Raw genomic sequence first — 21,898 nt, forward strand, 5'->3', positions numbered from 1 at the left:
TAATTAAGAAAAACACCCAAAAGAGGGAAGAGGTGAGGGGGGTGAATTGGGTTTTTTAAAATCTTTTCAAACACAACAAGTTCAAGCACAATATAAACAAAAATAAAGAGATAGAGTTAGAGAATTCAAACTCGGGTTTTATAGTGGTTCAACACTTCCTTGCCTACGTCCACTCTCCTCAATCTCCTAACTAAGTAAAGGTTCCACTAACTTGAAGCTTCAACCAAGCTTCCAATCTTCTTACACTTGGATTCCAACTCCAATGGGCTCTTACACAATTTCTTCAAGATTCAAACCTCTTAAAGGCTTTAACACTCAGTTTTCACAAGAATGGATCCTTCAACCTAGCTTAAGGATAGCTCAAATACAAGACAAACCTAGGATGACACACAAGGGTACACTAAAGGATATGCAAGTGATGATTTAATGCACTAAGAAAGAAATGAGAGCTTTTTGGTCAAGAACAGGTAGGTAGACAATTGATTGCAAGTGTTCTCTTGTTCATAAATGAAGTGGAGCTCTTAATTTATAAGTTTCTAAGCTCAGAAGCCAAAAACAGCAAAAGGTAACCTCGACCGGTCGAGCTAGGGGTTAACCAGATCACTAGCCGTTGGAGCATTTAATGCTTTGAAAGGTTACCGTTGCCTCAACCGGACCTCGACCGAGAAGAGAAGGCTACTGGGTCCCTCGACCGAACCTCAACCGGACAAGGGCAACTGGTCGACCGGTTGGCTATAGCCTCGACCGGTTGAGCCTTTTGGCCCCGAAAACCTATCTTTTTCAATTCCTTTCTTTTCTAACACTTAGACAAGGTCTTTAGGTGAATTATTATGTCAATTTTAAAACATTTTGCCTAAGGTATATTTGATAAAACTCGGGTTTTATTGAAATTGAAAGTTTAAAGGATAAACCGAGTTTTCAAAGATACATGAAATGGTATGAAAAACTTAAGTGCACTCATACATTCATCTTACATTCGTTTCCTATGATCACAAGTCTTCTAAAAGTCTCGATCTTGTATCTATTTGGTCATTTGATAAATTTTCGAGTTTATGCCTAAGATTCTTAACCATTAAACCAATTAATCGCTTAACCATGGTTTGTTATCATCAAAACCCGATTAGGAGAACCCTTGGGCTAACACTTATGATTTCCGTTGTGCTTAGATCTAGAAAGCTTAGGATAAGATTGAATGCACATTAATGATCTAGGAGCTAGAAATGTAGTAATCTGAGATTTCCCAACACTCTTGTTCATAAGAACATATGTCCAATTCCACTTAAAAAAAAATCACTTTGGTTGTAAATTTTATGATAATGAACTCTTAGGATCACGTAAGGGAACATACAAGATATTAAGGTATATCTAGTTCTATCTATATTTTCTTTATTTTTATAATAAGAAATTCTATTTTTAGAGGGAAAAAACCAAAAAAGAAGTCATAACAAATCGACAAATTTGAATAAATGGAGAGTCACTATGTGGAAGTTAATAAAAAGTTGCATTTAAGATTTTTTTTTTTTTTTTTTTCTCTTTTTCATCATAAAAAGGAGGAAATTTTTTAAAGTGGGTCAAAAGGTATTAAATGGACTAAGGTGGTATTTTATATATATATATACTTAATTATAAATAGAAATTAAAATCAAATAATGTTTAATAGTGTTAAGTATTAACGTGTTTTTTTTAATATTTTATTTTTATTAATTAAGAAGTCAGGAAAAACCAACATATTACTTTTAGCATTCACAAAAAACTAAATATTTTGACTTTTTCTATTCAATAAAAAAAAATTTAAAAATAAGTAATAAGTTAACAAAAAGTTAAAATACAAACAACACCTAAATCCTTGTTTGAAAACAAAATTTAGGCTGCACACTTCTCTACATGAAATATTCATCTTTTAAAGAATTAAAGAGATTCATAATTCTTCAAACGACATGGAGAAAGTAAAATTTTATTCAATTAAAATTTTTAAAAATCATATATTTACATTTATATTCAATAAAAGTATTTTAAACCACACTCTAATTTCAAACTTAAAATTCAATAGCACCACAACTCTGTTACAGCTTCTACTGAATGCAAAAGTTAAAACACTATCATTAACACAAGCATAAATTCAAGAGCATTTGTTGAATTTATTTTTTTCCTCTTTTTTTTCAAACAACAAAAGATGAAACGTGTTGCTTTTATTTTTACCAAACCTGAAAAATTAGTGATCAAAACCGAGGTGTCAAGGAATGCGCCAAAAAGATTATAAGAAAAGTCCTGCTTTACTCACAAGGGATACAGGTCGAAGTCCCACTCAGCAGGAGAATTTTAGTCCCAAATATCAAAGTTGCTACTGATGGGAAAATTTGAATACAATGGAGAAAAGAAACACTCACTTTGATACAATAAAACTCTCAAAGTTACAAAATAAGAACAAGAAGAAGAAGAACACAAGAAATGCTTAAACAAGTTCTTGAAACTTTGTCCAAAGACTCTATTTCCTCCCACTTCTAGAAATCTTTAGGGAACTAATGGAAATAGTCTTAGGATTGATCAAGCTTTTTCACTTTTCTGCATAAGATTTCAAAAAGAAGAAAAGTCATATATAGCACTCTTAGGGTTGAAAAAAGGTTACAAGGATGAGAAAAAACCCATTGTCTTCCTCAATCTCTTCATCTTTGCAACATTCAAAAAATTAAATCATATGTTTAATTCACACATTAAACATGATTTAATCTCAAATGTGTAACTCTCTTACACTTAACCTCTTAAGTTTTATAAAGTTACAAAGATGAGAAGACTCATTGTCTTCCTCAACCTTTCAAGTTTTGTAACATTTCAAAACTTAATCATGTGTTTAATTCACACATTAAAAGTGTAACCCTTCTTACACTTTATTTTTAAAAGTTATTTTTCAAAAGTGTAACTCTTCTTATAATTTATTTTTAACCAACAATATATATATATATATATATATTTATATAAATATAACAGCTACATGAGTAATCGTTGTATATATTACATCAGATTTTGTTTATGCATGACATGAGAAAATTCTTTATATATGTTCTATTTTTTTCCTTCTTGGTGGGTAGCAAATTTTCTGTTATAGATGTGATAATAATCCACTACCTGGGTCTGCCATAAAATCAAATGCGCCTAGGCACCTATTATATTAATGGGCCTTTTTTTAATATATTAGCAAATTGTTTAATATGTGTGATGGGCTTCATGGAGGAGTCAAAAGCTGCGGAACCTAAATATTGAAGCCTTTTATATTTGCAAGTTATAATAATTACTCAACAAGTGCTATTGAAGCAGAACCACAGCTGACATTTTTGAAAGAAGAAAAAGAACAAGGGACGAAACTTGAGTTGAAAGTGAATAGGACGTATAGGTAGATTATGTGGTAGTAGTAGTCTTAATCAACAAGTCCCTGAGAATCTCTCATTAAACTAGGTTTTTTCAACGCTGTGGTGTGAGTGAGCTTTTGCGCTGAGGTGGAAAGGTGCTTTACTTTTATTTATTTTTTGGGAACTTTCGCGTGGTTTGATTCACTGTTCTGCATTCCCAACTTGGTGAATTTTTCCACAATTGATCCCATAGAATGGTATTGATGATTTTATTTATACATTTTGTTAATGTGATACAAATATTTGAATGAGAAGTATATAAGTGAAGCCATGCACTCGTTGCCAAATACAAATGCTGCATTTCACAAAGATAACGTCCTATTTAGCATCCCATTCAAGATGCTTTAACCATTTAAATCATGGTCCATCATAGCCTAGCTGCCTTATTATCACATTTTGTTAGTATATATTAATCATACTTTATTGAAGTATTAGTCTAAAGTGTCCAGGGGGAGAACCGTAAGTGAAAAGAATAAAACCCATTACTTAAGAAGTACGCCTTTCTTAATGGGGAGTTGCCCATTATGGGTTGTCTCCTAAATGCTTTATATTTTGTTTTGGACCTCATGATCCTACACTTTGACAGTCATATAAAAGGAAGAAAAAAGTGTTCTTAAAAAGCCAACGTGTTTACATTTTCTTGATAAGTATAAGAGGTCAAAACCTAGAAGAGTTGGATATGTAGGTAGAATTGCTCTGATAAGTGTAATAGATGGGAATGTGTTAAAGTGATATATGCTCTCACAAATCATAGAAAAGTTGCTGCAAATTTCTCCACCGTTAGTAGTAAACAATACAAAAAATCTTTTCTTTGGCCAGTTGGATCAGATTCTAGTGGGATACAACTCAAACCCCACCTTTGCCTTTTTCTATTCTTTTTCTGTTCACCACTCACACTGATCATTGTTAAGAAACTCATTGTCCCCAGCTCCTCTTGGGGGTAGGTTAGTGCTCTCTGGTTTGTCCAGTGAGTAGTATCACATGGTATATATGCTGTGGTTTGTGGTTGGACAAATTTGGATAGGCATTAGCAGGACTAGAACAGCAAATTGGGCTGGCCCAACATGAAAACCAATCCTCCACTGATTCAGTTGTGTCAAGGTTAATAGACTGGTAAGCCCTAATTTACATTTGTTAAAAGAAATGACTTCTGGATTGATAAATTAGTAAACCCTAAATTTCATTCGGTCTGTTCTAGGCATAGGGTTAATAAATTGTCCTAATTTAAATTGGTTCCCATCTTCTTTTTCAGTTCAACCATTATACTAACATAACACTGCCATGGATATAAGCTTAATACACAATTTTTTGGTTGGCGCTTAAAACCTCCAAATTAAAACCAGCAAGACCTCCCTCAGCCTAGCTTGGTTTGACTCTTCAGAATTCAGTTTTTGTCTGACAGTAAAATTTAGTGCTAATTATTATTTCTTCCACACCATCATTTCTTATCTTTGAAAATAAGATAATTTATTGGAAAGAAATCATATTATTTATTAAGAACAAGAAGGATGTAGTGCACTTACTGGGTCGTACCTCGATTAGTAGAAAAGTGGCTCAAAAGTAATACTAAGAATTTGAGCTTTGTTAACGTAGTACTAAACGTGATGAATCCATTCACCAAAAGTTGAATTAGTTGCCAACAATTGAGAAATTTCATGAACTAATAATCATTTGCACGAGACCATTTGGTACACACGCCTGGTGCAACTTGATATAAAGTTGGAAGGGGGTGTACAAGAGGAAAAGAAATGTAAACTAAAGTAGTGTGACAGCCGCAAGACGATAATAATTAACTAAGTAAACTCAGAATCATTGAATAGTGAAATGAATCTACTAAGTGCAGTTGACTGTAAGTGGTGGAAACAAGTCTTTTATGAGTTGGGGAAATGGTTTACAAGGAAGTGATTTCCCAAAAATGTGCGGCCGCCACTTTTTGAAAGCTGAAAGCCAAGTTGACCATCCCTCACCGTATTAGGAGGGCTAAATCAGAGCTATGAAAAATAACCCAAGAAATAAATAAGTTCAAACATTAAGCATCTGTCTTTTCAATGGATCTAGAAGCCCATTATTTACACATAATGAATTGCAAAGATAGTGGTAATGCTTTGTTCTTAAAAAGGTTACATTCAGAAAGCACTCGGCCTAGTAATGTTCACATTGTTCCGCGTTCTTCATAAATCAAGATGCACATCATAGCATCAGTGGTTTTGAACTTTTCCTACCCACCTCAGTGCCTTTACTTTTTTCTATATTATATAAAAAGTATAGGGGCACAACATCTCATTTAAGTTAACTTGAACGTTATCAACTCTTAAGTCATTACCATTCCATTTGTGGCAGAAAGGAATTAATTTCTTCTCCTATTCATGTTTCAGGTTCACTTATGATTCTGACTGATAGCTAGAATCTGAAGAATTTCGTAAGAAAATCTTCTTTTTCCTGGATCCAACATTGTTATTGGACCCCCAAATTCAAGACCAACTAATCATACTGACCAGAAGTAGAAGTTTGATTCCTTGGGGTAAAAATATATTGTTGAATTTTCTGTATAATACATCCAGTGCTTTGGTAAATTAAGAGAACATGACCCTTACAAGTATCAATTTTACATGTTAAACACTACTTCAATTAGGGTACTTGTCTAAATGTTTGCATTCTCAATATGAATTCAGCATAGAATTTTGAAACATGCATTCATGAATGGTTGGAGGACCTAATTTTCAAACAGAAATTATTCCTTAAGCCTGTGATCGAAAGGATGTTTGATAATTCAAAGCTCAGTTAGATTTGAAAACAAAAGGGAAGGGGAAAAAGCAACAAGGAAGAAGCGGGTCCATGTCAAATATTACTGCCCATACCACAAAATCCAGCACAGACGTCTCACTAGAAAGAGACAAATTGGATATATGACCAGCTATGCTGTAAATAAATAGAAGTATTAAAGGTCATCACTGCCTATTATTAGTTAGTGCTTTTTGAGATGAATATACATGCGCAATATCAATTTTGTGAAGATCTCCTATACGCTATGCCAGAGCAATGTTATTTTACTGAATTAGCCAGATTTCTTTTTCATTCAAATGTCAGCTATTCCATTCTAGGCACAAAGTAATTTTAGGTGCCAGTTCTTGAGCGAGTGATCAGGAACTTAATGCCAGGTATCTTCGGACTTAAGTTGCTTGAGCCCAGACCTATAGAACGTAAAACTGCTAAAGCAATAATTTGGAGGCTAAGGAATTAAATCCTGGAATCCTATTTCAAAGGGGAAAAAATATTAATAGAAGGGAATATATGGCTGACAGAAGAACATTTATTTAGTACAACATAGAGGAAAAGAAATTTGCATGTTAGAGGATTTCCCTGTCGAAGTCCTCATTAATTGTTATAATACTTTTACTCACATGCCTAAACTTGAATAATTCAGTTTCAGTATTATGTATTGGTTACATGTCAGTAAAACGTATTTACAACACCACACGTGGAACGGCTGTTGGTGCCAGTGAATTCCCACTTTCTTTTGAACTTGGACTCGATTCGCGAACTGTTATACTAACTTGGGGGCAATCTACCTTGGCAGCCAATTTTACCTGACTTAACTGTGATTTTTCTGGCGATACAGTTGGATCTACACTCTTGAAGTGCGCAATGGAGGCAAGTTCATGAACAGACTCAGCAATTTTTTGGGTGCAGTTTGTGACATCAATTAGTAGTGAAGCTACTGTTGCAACCTTTATTACTTCTAAGAAGTCAGTGTCTCCCGAGATGCCTGATTTGAGTAAAGTTTTTAGAGTTTTAGCAGCCGTTTCCGATTTCTCAATGTGGGGGTCAGCAGAGGTTGGCCTGGTCATTTTTTTGACTGCCAGTGCTAATTCGTTTAACGCCATGCCAGATTCCAAGCTCATCATTGTGCATACGTCCTTAATTTTGCTTCGAATTTCAGTTGGTGCCTGCAACAAATATTTCACAAGATATTTGGTTCAGTTGAGGAGGCAATTCTATGTGTACATGTTGGCAAAATTTGATCGTTCTATTATTTTACCCATACAGGCATAAAGATGCCCAGTTTTATTTAGGTTATTGTCTACATATGGGTTCAACTGCAATATAACAAACATTTTGGTTATTGCTTTTGAATCTTTCATCTTGTTAAATGGTATTTCTGCAGGTTCTTGAAGAAGAAGTGAAGAACTGGTGATATGTATTTGTATTAGAATACCTGAAACCCAGAGTTAAGGTAGCCATTAAGTGCTTCGATGCGGTAGGCACATTGGCGAGTTAAGTTTCCAATTTTCAGGTACTGTTTCCATGGATGACGAAATCGGAATCGACCATGACCTGGTTCCCATCTTGCAAAATTTTCCTGATAATTGAGAAGATTGAAATCAGAGATATTCAGGCAGGAATTTTTCAGAGAGGGAGAGAGACCTTTTTACTCACCAAGCTTTCTTCACTGCCTTTTGAATTGAGAACACTTATATATCCTTGCAGAAATGACTTATCATCTTTACACTCTTCATCTTCTGATGTTCTAAAATATTCACCTCCAAATCCTGTAAATTCGTTTTATTTCTTGTAAGTTTCAAAGCTCACATTAAAAGGCAAAAAAAAGAAAAAAAAAAAAAAAAAAAAGGCAATAATTAAAACTTTAATTTTAGAGAGTTAATTTGAGCAATTTCTATATTATCATATGTGAATATAGGTTTCTTTTTCTTTTCTTCTCTCAACTAAGAGTCATCTCTTCATTTATCATGTACCTCAATTTGAATATTGGCCTACCTTCTAAATAGTTGCCAATCTTTTCCAAGTTGAGGGCAACTAAATTCTGAAGATCTTCACCAGCCCATACAGGGCAAACGACAATGGTTATAATCACACATGTAGCACCACCTATGAGAATGGTAGAGATCCTTTTGTGAGCCAGCTCTAATATCTCACGGTCTCGGTAACCCGCAACTGATACCAAGCAGAATGTTAAAATAAATATCAAACACCCATAATCGTATCTGGCCTTTATTCCAGGACAGAATCGTGCAAAAGTTGAGGCTGCAGCTGTAAATTAAACGGCCAAGAATTTTGAATCAATAAGCTGGTTGAACAAATGAAAGAATTGAGAAATTTGGAAGAGGGGCTCAGTCTTGTTTCGTGTGGGAAAGTAGAATTACCTTGGAGGAAGACAAAGAACCCAAGAAGCATGGGCTCACCTATCCCACCAGATAGGCTTGCTAAGTGATGAACTCCAACACCTAGAGCACCGGCTAGTAATGTTGCCAATCCCCTATTTAAACCTTTTCCAAGTGTTGCTCCTGAAAAGTAGGTTAAAAGCATACATAAATATTGCCTTCAGTATACAATTCTTTTGCTTTACTGATTTATTGGTGAACAAAGGTGCCCCACGCAATGCGAATTTGTCTTTTTGTATTTGCCATGAAATTCAAGAGATTGTGAACTTACCCACGGAGAATTCAAGGACTACAACCACAGTCATCACAGCCCACATTGCAGAGTCACCAAAACCTTTGTAGAGAGCCCGAGAGTAGTAGAATAATGAAATCAAAGTGAGTGCAAGTCCCACTTTTAGCGAATGAATGACTCTTCTTGGGTCATCTTGTCCGAGCTTCTTGATCTTCCTAGCAACCCCAGCCACCTTGGAGACTAACTTCCCAGGCAAGGGCTTGAGGCACGTCCACAACCGAGTGAGAAGTCCCGCTTTTTCATGGCTTGCAGATTCCATCTCCATAGCTAAATTGTTGATGGAAGGCAAGTTTGCACGAACTGAAGGATGAGAAAGAGAGGGAGAGAGAAGAAAGGAAAGATATGTTTGGGGCCTTGGGCAGAAGATGCTTTTGGATGGAGTCTACATGCCTCTAATTTATAGAAAAAAAGCATTAGATGGGGCTTAAAAAAACATTTTTTCATTTCAAGAGCACGTTTTCTGGTGTCAATTTGTACGAAGCAGGTACGAAGAAATTTCAAAGGTCCCAATGCAAACCATGACTGATTGGATACAACTTTGGATGGATGTATATCTGTTTCCCACAAACAAAAAGCCCACAATTCCTAGAAGTAAAGTTCCATCACAACGCTTTTTACAGCAGTAGTTCCCCCGGGCCATTTCACATACTTTCCTGTGCCTTCTCTAGTACTAGATCGATCCATGGCTTGGATAGCCTTTGTGATGTTGATACCTAGGATCAAGTAAACATGTAAACAGTAAAGTCATAAACTATAAACTGTATCCCACTGTTCAAACACTTTCGGTCAGGGTACTGTTCAAATCCGATTATTAGCATGATTCATGCAAAAGCATTATTAATGTGTGATCAAAATTAATGCTCATCGAGTAGGACAAGTCTCTTTAATTCGATGGGCATATAAATTTTATCCACTTAAACTTGATTCCTGAATTTTGGTACGACAAATCACTTTCCTTGATAATCATTTGTTGCCTAATTATATATATATTTGTCCCTTCTGCTGTCGATCTGATTATGGATCTCAGATGTCTTGCATCTGTTGATTCCCTAAATTAATCACCTTTTTCAATCATGAGATAGCTCTCCAGATTATTTATATGAAGTGTCATGGTGGTGTACAATATTTGGCAATAATCGTTCTATTACACTTGGGAAAGTGAATGCTGCGTGTAGAGATGGGAAGGAGCATAGCATTCTCTACTGTTTTGCATGCCAATCTAAGGATTTGCTAATTAAGACAGCATTCATCCAAAAAAGGAAAGACTCGGAAACGTTCGAGAAATTTTGAAGAAAATGTTATTATTCTAATGTGTTTTACTTTTGGAAACAAACACAAGATAGAATGAACTGCATGTCTTGGGCTCACAATCAACCCTGCTAATAGGAGATTTGGGAATTTAGACGATTGACTGAAATGATTGATTCCCGACCTAACGAGGATGCTTCACATGCAAAGCTACTACTTAGCAACATCAGATTTTCTTTAAGCCCGGTTCCTTAATACCTCCAGGCTCCCTCCTTTTTTTCATTTTCCTTTCCTAACCAGGGGCAAGGGTTCTAACAGGAACATCAATCCTGTGTTAGAGACTCTCCTAGATTTCTTATTTATGTTATATTTGGCTTTTGGGAAAATACTAGGAAGAGAAAAAAAAAATTACAAAGAATTTAATTATCTCATGGTTGATTTATTATAAAAATAAAAGAAAATATGATTAAAATTAGTTAGAAACTCAAATTATTTATTCTTTATATAAAAATTTAAAAAATAAGTTAAAGGAGTTTAAAAAAAAAGTACCTAAAAATAATTTATTAAGATTAAAAATATTTTTATATGTAAGAATAGTTTATTAATATTTTATGTATTTTTAATTTTCTTTAATTTTTTAAAAGAAAATAAAGAATACGGTTTGTTAAAATATGAGTTTGTAGGATGGTGATCCTGTGTTTTCATTCTTTATTTTTAAAAACAAAAACAAAAAAGTTATCTAAACACATCTTAATTTTATTTTTTCAATTTTTATTTTCTCCCTATTATCATTTCTCCCTGCTTTGGTTCAAATTTTTCACCATGAAAGTGAAAGGTTAGAGTGCTTGTGTTAGTCCTCTTTCAAATCAGGAATATTCTTTCTCGTGTTCTCTTAATCCTTTGGACTTTATGGCCTTACAGAAATGGGAGCAGCTGGCTTTCCATTATTCCCTGTCCCCAAAAACCTACATTAAATTATTGGATTTGAGCGATCGGATTATAATAAGTCTCTACTGTACTCATATAGGGTTGAAGTTGGTTTGATAAAACAAAAGGTGACGTGCCATGAAATTAAATATTGAATATATCAATAGTGAATGTTATAAATACTCGATCTCTAAAAGTAACATATTTTTATTGCAAAGAATAATAATAATTTAATCAAAAGTAATGAAATTAACTATTCGAACAAGAATAAAATAACAAAAAAAAGTTGATCACGAATGCGATTGATAATGATTTTAACAAGTGTTTTTATCATTTTTAATGGTTCAAAATTTTTATCTTTCAAGTATTAGATAAAAATGTTTTTTAGAATAATTATCAAATATATTCTAAGAGTGTATTTGATAATATTTTTATTTAAAATATTTTTAGTAAAAGTGTTTTTTAATATTTTTAGAAAAATTACTTTATCAAATATCTTTTTTTTTAAAAAAAAAAGTATTTTTAAATTGAAAATGTTTTAAAAAAATACCGTGGAATGGATTCTAAATTCATGAAAAAATTACAATAAAAATATCAAAGCCCTTTAATCAAATCATAATACAACTGAGCTTCTTCCGGAAAAATATAATCAGTTGTGCTATACTCAATAGTATAATACGATTCAATTCTTCCATTGGAAAGACATGGCAACCTTTACTCTGACTACTACTGCATTGATAGGGTTTTGACGTGAATGATGGGATGAAATTCACTTTTGATTAATGTGTTACTGCAACATTTGCTGGAGCAAATATGATAACGTGGCCGTGGACCCTACCACGAGATCTGGCACTGCCACGCTCTTTTTGGTTTTCTTTTGGGTCAATTTGATTTTGATTTGGAAATAATTGTTTATTAATTTATAAAATTGATTTTTATTTGACAATAAATCACCATTTATTTTATTATTTTTAAATAAAGATAAAATAATAAATAAAGTCTTAAAAGGAAGAGAAACTATGTAAAATATCATATTACTCTCAAAAGTCTATAGATTATACGTGAATTAGTCAATGAGTTTGGTTACCCAATACTCATTCTGCCTAAAACATATCACTCCTCACTAAGTAAATGAATGCAAGTGGGGAAATTATTTAATGGGTTATTTGGTTAAAGGAGTTAAAATAACCCTCATATTTGCAAGAATAACTCACTTATTAAAAAGCAGAAAAAAATTATTTATTGAGACAAAAATACCCTTCCTTTTATTTCCCTCCAACACTTGGAACTTTTCTTCTTTTACTTCATTTTCTTCCTTTAGGTGTAGTGTACAGAATGGGCTCCTCATCTTTCCTTCAGAAAACGAAGAAAATTTATCATCTTCTTCTACTTGATTATCTTATTTTAGGTGCACAGAGTGGAAAACTTATCTTTCCTTTAAAAACCCTAGAAAATTTCTTATCTATCATTCCTAAACTTTAGAAAATTTTCACCTCTCATCCTCTGTTTCATTCCTAATTCCTAGAAAAATTCTTATTATACTTTTGTCAAGTTATCTCATATTATATCTTCAAGCACGAAAGAAAAAATGAGTTCATTGAAGAGTGATAAGAGAAAGAGGTTTAAAATGGTGGCAAAAAAACAAATATCCCAATTGCAAACAAAAAAGGAAAGTGAAGCTATTGAGCAAAAATCTCGATTACCCATAGAAGAGAGAAGTGAATCTGCTAAACCGGTGAATGTAGGCTTTATATTTTATAAATTTTTTGAATTTTTAAAGAGGATATACAAAAATTTAGGAACTTTTAAGTGTATTCAAAATATAAAATTGTATATTTATAATTTTTTTTTTCTTTTTTTTAGTTCTCAATTATTGTCAGTTATGTATTTGGAGTGAATAAATTTAGAATTGTTGGTTGATGTTTAAAAATATTTGGAAACTATTAAAGTGTGTTGAAAAATAATAGATTGCATATTAATATTATTTTAGTTTTTTGTATTTTTATCAATCACGTGTTTAGAGTGAATTAGATATATCCAATGTAACAACATCTAGTTAGGGATAAGTTTGCAGATAATTTATGAAATTTTAGGGATTTTTAGAAATTTTAGGGGTACTAAACAATCGTGTTTGAGTAGGTTTATGTTTGTTACTTGATGCTATTAAAATTTTGGGAACTATTGAAATGTATTCAAAATAATAAATTGTATATTTATAATTTTTGTAGTTCTATATTATTGTCAATTATGCATGTAGAGTGAATAAAAAATATATAATGATTCCATGCAATGGCATGTGATTAAGGATAAGCTTTAGTGGATTTATGAAATTTTAGGAATTTTTGAACTTTTTAAGGATGTTATGCAATGGTGTTTAGTAAGGTTAGATTTGTTAGTTAATGTTTTTAAAATTTTGGGAACTATTGGAGTGTGTCCAAAATAATAATTGTTATTAGGTTAATCAGTTATTATATAATATTTATAATTTTGTATTAAATCTTTACTAACTTGATTTTATCTAATCTGCAAACTACTACTCCCTTGACATGTTTTACAGTTAAAATACCTATAGAAGAGCACTTTCCATCAAAGGCTACATGTCCATCACACCTTACTATAATAGAGAATATTAAAAAGAAGTTCAATAAAAAAAACAATTAGAGATGTTCAAGAATTCTTGCTTTGAACATTTTTTGTTTATGCCAGAACTTAAATTTTCAACTCAAATTGTCTACCACATATTATTACATCAACGTCTTATAAAGAAGGATAATGAAATGTGGTTTTTAGTAATCTCGAAGGGATTAAGATTTGGTCAAGATGAGTTTGGATTGATTACTAGTCAAGTTTTGGTCTCATCTTTCAGCATAATCAAACATCATTGAGAATAAAGGATGTGTACTTTAATGATGAAAACAAAGTGCATAATGATCATTTGTAGAAAGTTTTTCTTTCTTTTGGTGAAGTGAAAAAAAAAAAGCAAAAGAAAAAGTTTGATAATCTTAAAGATGAATACATGGTGAAGTTAGCCTTATTATACTTTCTCAAGCATGTTCTACTTGGGAAAGAAGGGAAAAATTTAATAAAACATGCAATAGGTTGGTCTTGTTGATTGTTCGAAAGTTTTTAATAAGTATTCATGGGGTAGAATTTGTTATGAAAGAACGCTTTCTGGGGCTACAACAAGCCTTAAGAGAATCGAGTGTTAAAATACCAAGATAAGAAGCAACAAAAGGGCAATATAGCTCAAGAGGCATATAGTCTAATTGGATTTCCATGTCTTCCAAGTTTGGGTATATGAGGCTATTTCGATTATCGGAATAAAATATGTTAATCATGTTAGTAAGAGTTGCCCATGGATATTAAATTGGAGTGCTACTTCCACACCGAGGTTCATTGAGCTCCAACAAATTTTTTAAGACTCCAATGTGAGTAATTTTTTTACCTTATATTTTGATAGTGTTGTCACTTATATACTTATATATGTTTATATTTGTTGATTAAATTATTTAACTTGAATTTGATAGTTATCCTTGTGTTCGCTACTTAAACCTACTTCAGAAATATGTGAACAAGATTATTACAAGTATTTGAATAAGTTAAAGTCACTAGATGCTGTTCCTCCAAAAGTTTTAAGCTAACCAACAACCTTAGAACATGATACTATAGGAAGCTTAAAAAATGAAGATGACTCGATTGAAGCCAATGCATATGCTACTATTGTTGTTGTTGTTGTTGTTGCTACTATTGTAATGGAAAATAAGAAGAAAGATGATCATTCTATCCCAACTTCAACTAAGGTAACTTCACTATCATACATTTATTTATAAGAAAAGAAGAAAAAAAACCATTTAAGTTTAATCGTTTGCAATCAATTTTCAGAGAAAGTAAGCGAAGCCTTTCATAAGTGGTTAAGTCTTCAACAAGGGTAATTTATCTTTAATTCAACTTGTAATAGTTCCTTTTTGGCCAATTCTTTACTTGACCATGGTTTTTTGCTATATTAATACACTAAGGTCTATGGTTGATATTGATTACTTGTATGCAGACCAAGAATAGTTTCAGTCACTAGTTCAACATGGTTCATGGCTTAAAGACACGGCTTGTAAATCTTCTTATTGTGTTTGCTTTTACTTATTAGTATATTGATATTTTAATGGAATAGTATAACTAATGCTTTTTTTCTATATATGTTGACTAGCATATTGATATTGCTTTCTACTTTTTTCGTAATTGGAGAATAGAAAAGCCCCATTCATTTTCTCAAAATTTTACCACCACAAACACAATGTTTTAGGTATGTATAGTTTCTTGTTACTGTTGGCCCTCATATTACTAGATGAATTTTGTTAGTTTAATTATTCTTTTTTACATTTTCTTGTATAGCAAAATGTTAAAGCAAGGTGGGAGAAACATGCTAAAAAATGGAATCAATTCCAAATGCAAGCAAATGATATCCGTGTTGGCTATGCGAATAGGTTTTATCTAGTTCCTTCCATGAAATGGGCTGAGGTGGACATCATCTATGTCCCTATTAATGTTTGAAGTATACATTGTGTATTGCGAGTAGTTCATCTTACTCAAATGAGAATATTTGTGTATGACTCATTGGTAGGCATTAACATTGATACTTGATTGAAAGGCGCCTTCATACCTTTAACTAAATTGTTACCATGTATTTGCTTGTTGCATCATATTACGGGGAAACCGATGATCCTAAGAGCGAACAATAATGGGACATTGAATAGTTGCATGATGTTCCTTAACAAGAATATGAGTAAGTAAACGAATATCTAAACTTTCATCATATCACTTCACCTTTATGTCTTATACAATTTTTTTTTTTAACAATATTAATTTTGATTAATTATGTTTCATGTAGTGGTGATTATGGAATGTTTTTAATTAAATATTCAAAATACTTAATGCATGATCATCCATTCAACTCACTAACCAATGCTTGTATGGATTGATTTTGAGAAAAAATGGTAACTATATTAATCTACTTCAAAATTTTGCCTATGTAATGGGTTTGTATTTGACTATATAATGGGTTATATTTTGTTGAGGGTTGATTGTTATTATAGATGAATTTTACTTTATGATTAAAGTTATAATTTTTGTAATGTAACCATGACTGTGAACTTAACCATGGCTAAATTTTTTATTAATGCAACTCAACAATTATTAAGTTCAAGTTACTGCAATGACTGTCAACTTAACCATAATTAAATTATTTGTTAATGCAACTTAACAACTATTAAGTTCAAGTGAAAATTATGATTATGAACTTAATCATAGTTAAGTTCTTTGTTAATGCAACTCAACCACTATTAAGTTCATGTGAAAATTATGATTATGAACTTAATCATAGTTAAGTTCTTTGTTAATGCAACTCAAATATAGTTAAGTTCATGTTAATGCAATGACTGCGAATTTAACCATAGTTAAGTTATTTGTTAATGCAATTCAACCACTATTTAGTTTAGGTTAATACAATGATTGTCAACTTAACCATAGTTAAACTTAAACAAATAATTCATATGATAAAACTTAAAATTTCAATCCATCATTCAAAAAAATAATTGTAAGCATATGCAAAAAAAAAAAAAAAAAAAATAGACCCACAAGTTCTTTCATGCCCTTATATATAATGTGTAGATACATAGCTAAATCATCCAAAAATAAAATAAAAAATCTATGGTAACACTATTAAAGTGTAATATGTAGTAATAATGAATTAAATAAACAATAATGATTATCTTAATACTTAACCTTAAACTTGCTTAATTAAAGGCTAAAACTAGTTTAACGTTAATCTTATTTAATTGTGAATTAAACTTTGATTTAAGGTAAAGTGTGGTTAGTTAACGACTTAAGAATGTATATTAGGTTTTTAGGGGTTAATTAGAATTATTTAAACCTAATAGACTAATGGGCAGTTGCAGGCATGAAAACTCATAACTAGAGGGACTAAACCGTAACCATGGAAACTGAGGTTAGTGGTAGCCTTAGGGCCTACCACCTCATGAATGTTAGCTTAGTGTCATAGACTGTTTGTTTGGTGTCTATGACCGTAGTGAAAGTGTTGATTCAAATTAGTTTGTTGATTGGTTTGAGTTGAATGTAATGGGAATTACTCTAAGGAAAAGGCATGTAAGTGATGTTGGAATGTTTCTTCAAAATTCGAGCAGGCTGACTTGGTTAAGTTTAGGGTGTTTGTCGTTAGTCAGGAACTTGACAATGAAGAAGAGTTTGGCCATCTCCTACATAAATTGGTTTGGAGTTGAAGTTTTTCCCCTAATGAGTCCATGGTAGGACGAAACCAGTCAATATAATGGCATTGAAATGCACGGAGTGCAGGATAAACCTCTTTCATTCTTGCCCATGGGGTCGCCGCATGGGTCACATTGCTACACTAGAACTCTAGACTAATAACAAGTGGTATCAGAGCAGGTAGGAGGTCCAGCATGGTGGTTTTCCTTTCTGACAGTTGATGACTAACGAGTTATCTCTCCCGATGGCAATACAAGTAGCTTATGAAGCCTAACGTTGCAATGATGCAAAGGTAGGCATTGTGGCATGAATTGAAGTTGCACTTATGAAGACCTATGAGAGAATGTGGGTGTCTCTATATCGCAATGTGTTGCTAGCTGTTCCAGTTGTGTGTGGGGGTGTCACCTACTATGGGTGGAAGTTGGTGTTTAGGTGCACACTTCTGGGGTGTTATTGGGTTGACACGATGAGTAGATGTCGAGTTTGAGGTATGGACGTCCTCTTTGGCCCAATGGGTTTCAGCAATGGACCTTTGGTGATTAATGGCTAGTAGGGAGTAGCAGCATTCAAGGGCATCACTTGGTGAGGACATGAAGCCTTGCGCGAGGGCGTGCTAGAGATTGGGTAAGGGAGAGTATCACGGACTATTTGTTTGGTGTCTATGACCGTAACGAAGGTGTTGATCCAAATTAGTATGATGACTGGTTTGAGATTAATGTAATAGGAATTGTTATAGGGAAATAGCGCATAAGTGATGTTGGAATGCTTCTTCAGAGTTCAGGCAAGCCAACCTAGTTAAGTTTGGGAAGCTTGTCACTTATTAGGGACTTGACAATGAAAAGGAGCTTGGTCATCTCCTACACAAACTAGTCAGGAACTAAAGCCATTCCCCTAAAGAGTTTATGGCAGGATGAAACCAATCAACATAATGACATTGAAATGTATGGCATGTAGGTTGAGTCTCTTTTATTTTTACCCATGGGGTTGTCGCACAAGTCTTGTCGCTGCATTGGAACTCTATCCCCATGACATTAGGGACCTCTTTATAAGGGTTGCCAGCCCTCATTTCCAACCCCATCTTTATAGCAAGCTAGAGAGTTTAGAAAGAAGATCTAGAGAGAGAAAGTGAAGAATCAATGTAAGACAAAAGATAAATTTAGTGATTTTGGTATATTTTGGTTCCAAATGATCTTTTGAAGCAAATTAGCAATAAAGTTTGTTTAAAAGGTGAGTTTCATTAGGTATAAACATGTTTTAATTATAAATCAAGGTTAATTAGGGTTTTAAGTATTTTGATTTAAATATCTCTTGATGAGAGATTCAACATGCTTGTTTGCTTGGTTTGCTTTGATTAAAAAAAATAGCTTAATGAATCCTGTGGTTAATTAGGTTTATTTGAATACTTGGAGTTGCTAATCGATTAGGTTTAAGGAAAATTATAATAAGTGGTGTATGTCAATTAATTGGAAAACGTTAGTATGCATAGTAAAGATTGTTCAATGCACCTTAATTAGATTAATGAACTTGCAAGCATGATGATTAGGGAATATGAAAATTTAAGTCATCAAATTGTTAAAATTAACAATAAGGGAAGAATGTCAAGCTTTAATTCTGAAATTTTTATGACCGAAAAACCTAAACTACATTGTTTCATTTCAATTCTTTGTAATAGCTAAGGGTGTCCACATAGAAGGATTGCAAAAGAGAAATTGGTGTAAGGTAGGGAATTTTATACCATTCCATTGTGAATCTTAGTTTCATTTCTTGAAGTAATTATTGAAATTTTCATGTCATTACTATGATTTCATGAAGTGTTTTAATATGCATTGGTGTTCTCAGTTTATTATATTAAAATGTTGCAATGATATTTGGATATATATTGGTATGAGGATTCATGGGTTCAGTATTGAGGAAATGGTTCATGGTATGCTTACATTGCAAGAAAGATATGGAATAATGACAGATAATATCCAAATAATAGATTGATATGTGGGAAGTGTTCTTGTGAAGCTACAGGCAATATCTTTCGATATACTGTTTATATAGGATTGTGGGTCCTTAGATGAAAGTATTTAAAGCCCTCGAGGTACACACTCCGATGCAAGCGTATGAGGTTGGTCTTGCCCCTGGGTTTTAGTCCCTAAAGACATAGGGTTGGTCTTACCCTTGGGTTGTAATCCTAAATGACACATGGTTGGTCCTGCCCTTGAGTATGAGTCCCAGAAAACACGGGGTATGACTTACCCTTGGGTGATAGTCCTAGAATAGTCATTATTATGACCGAGTATCTTTTGGATCATTAATGTTTGATATGTACATTGGTAAGGGGTTAACAACTTATCACTTGTGAGATTATGGATGAGACAAAACAGAGATGAAACCATCAACAACATGCATTCATGTTTGACATTATTGCATATTTTCTAATGGCTATAAATTGTTTATCATGCATGTTATTATATGTTTAATTCAAGGTTGTTAAGAATATGAATAGGATGGTTATAAACTTTCTTACTGAGTTGTGAACTCACCCTATCCCTTCCACCTTTAGATACAGGTCAAAAGACAATAGTTGGAGTTAATGCTTGAGCATTGCTTTTGTGTTGATTGGATGTTGTTTTGTTCATGTTGAAAGTGTTTTGAGGCTTCTACCTTTGTATCATACAAAGACTAAATCATTTTTTAAGGAATGATGTAATGTATATTTGTTTTTGTACACTTGTAGTATGGGCTACCCTTAGTGAACCATGGGGTTTTGGTATGTAAACTGTAATGTGGTACAGGTTTTCTTTTGTGAAACAGATCATATTTTGTTAATTAATGGTTACAAAGTTTATCACAAGATGTATACTTCTTTATAACAGGTTTCCACATCCTCATTTTGCACAAAATCAACCAAAAACTTAACATTAAAATTTTTTATCTCCCCGATTTTGGGAGCATTGATTTTGTATTTGAGTATTAATTAATAAGTCTGAAATACAGGGTTTAACATAAAGGGAGTAATGAAGTGGTTGTAAGGAGAATTCTAGGATGTTGATATTGCTCTCAACAATATTGACACAACTATGTTCATCTCTAGGATGTAATGGGATTGGTTGTTCGCATATCTTTTTAATATGCTTATAATCACCACATCTACCACAACATCGTGTGCGCTTAACCTCTCCACCTGAGTGAATTGTCTTCTTTCTTGGTCTTCCTAATGGGTACTACATTTTTGGTAGTAGCACAACTCTACAATGAATGTCTTCTGGAATTACCTAATCTTTGTTATTTTCAATAAATTATATAGACTATGAGTATGAATATATAAGTGACAGTGGTGTCTCTATTTTTCACCTACAATGGTGAAGTGAGGTTCTAAATTTTCAGAAAACAGAAAGAAATAAAATGATAATATAAAAAAGAAATTGTTGGTTGATTACACTTTTGACATCTTTTTGTCACTAAGAATAAAGAATATATGAAATAATAGTGAGAACTTAGGTTTTTTCTCTATAGGAAAACAAAAAGAATGAGCAACTAGATGATCGAATAAAAGAAGAATTAATTGGTTAAAATGATGAAATGATCCCTCAATTTGTGAATCTAACCCTTCTCATGTTTTTACTTAAAAAGTAACTAATTTTTAACATAAATTCCCTTTACCATTTCAAGTATTTACATGTAGGATTTAAAAGAAAGAATTTTTTTACAAGAAAATAATGAGAGCATTTTTGTCTAAATGAGACCAAAATAGGATTGAGAGTTAAATTTCAAATTTTGGATTTTCAACTACCCTTTTAATCAAATAACTCATAAAATAAAAATAAAAACCTTATCTACTATAAAATAAAGGGAAAGGGAAAGTTGTCTTTGAGGAAAAAAAAAAAGGGTATTTTTGTCTCAATCGGTTCATTTTTTTCTACCTTTTAAGGAATGGGTTATTCATGCGAATATGGGGATTATTTTAACTCCTTTAACCAAATAACCCTTAATTAATTGATCAATGGAAATGTGCTAAATACAAATAAAAAAAAATTAATCTTCACTATTGATGACATATGACACAAGGCACAAAATAAATAAGAGCAAAAATAAATTATGAGACATCCTAGGTTCACTAGTCATGATAATCCCACTCTATATATATTTATAAACAATTATCGATAATTTGTTAAAATAAATATATAAATAAATACAATAATACATAAATGAATAAATAAAATAATAAATGAGTACAAATAAATTATTTCTCATGCAGAAAAATATTGTATTGAAATGGCTTGGTCAAAAGTTACATTTGATTTGTCATATTAAAGTTATGCTCCTGGTTATTGTTATTTTCTTCAAATAAACATGAACAATCCAATAGCAAAATTATTTACCTTCTTTTTTTTTGTCAAAATAATTGAATTACTGAATTTTCATGTCAAAATCGATTTGTGAGAACTAGGATTGTTTTCATTAGTTAACTACAACAAATTTCACATTTTGCTACCATAATTTTAGGCACAAATAAATTTTTATAGAAAAAATAAGATTTTTGCAACAAATTTTATTTTTATAGCAAAAATGACTTTTTTTTA

General features: G+C 32.4%; 1 protein-coding gene across 1 annotated transcript; it reads right to left on the bottom strand.

The window, feature by feature from the left end:
* Window positions 1–6,646: 6,646 nt before the first annotated feature.
* On the bottom strand, window positions 6,647–9,218 carry LOC117916620 (aluminum-activated malate transporter 2-like). Its single transcript, XM_034832744.1, has 6 exons — window positions 8,856–9,218; window positions 8,567–8,707; window positions 8,181–8,453; window positions 7,842–7,954; window positions 7,621–7,764; window positions 6,647–7,351 (listed from the first exon to the last, which is right to left on the bottom strand). The coding sequence occupies exons 1-6, from the start codon at window positions 9,139–9,141 to the stop codon at window positions 6,869–6,871; spliced, it is 1,440 nt and encodes a 479-aa protein (XP_034688635.1). The 5' UTR covers window positions 9,142–9,218; the 3' UTR covers window positions 6,647–6,868.
* Between the last annotated feature and the right edge of the window lie 12,680 nt (window positions 9,219–21,898).

The sequence above is a fragment of the Vitis riparia genome, chromosome 6 (assembly GCF_004353265.1).
Source record: "Vitis riparia cultivar Riparia Gloire de Montpellier isolate 1030 chromosome 6, EGFV_Vit.rip_1.0, whole genome shotgun sequence".
Taxonomy (NCBI): domain Eukaryota; kingdom Viridiplantae; phylum Streptophyta; class Magnoliopsida; order Vitales; family Vitaceae; genus Vitis; species Vitis riparia.

Excerpts from the sequence above, each read along its gene's own strand:
- LOC117916620 (XM_034832744.1), bottom strand. The coding sequence starts at position 9,141 with ATGGAGATGGAATCTGCAAGCCATGAAAAAGCGGGACTTCTCACTCGG. Across the intron at positions 8,454-8,566 it reads GTTCTTTGTCTTCCTCCAAG|CTGCAGCCTCAACTTTTGCA; the intron begins GTAATTCTACTT and ends TTTAATTTACAG. Across the intron at positions 7,765-7,841 it reads AAGGCAGTGAAGAAAGCTTG|GAAAATTTTGCAAGATGGGA; the intron begins GTGAGTAAAAAG and ends CTCAATTATCAG.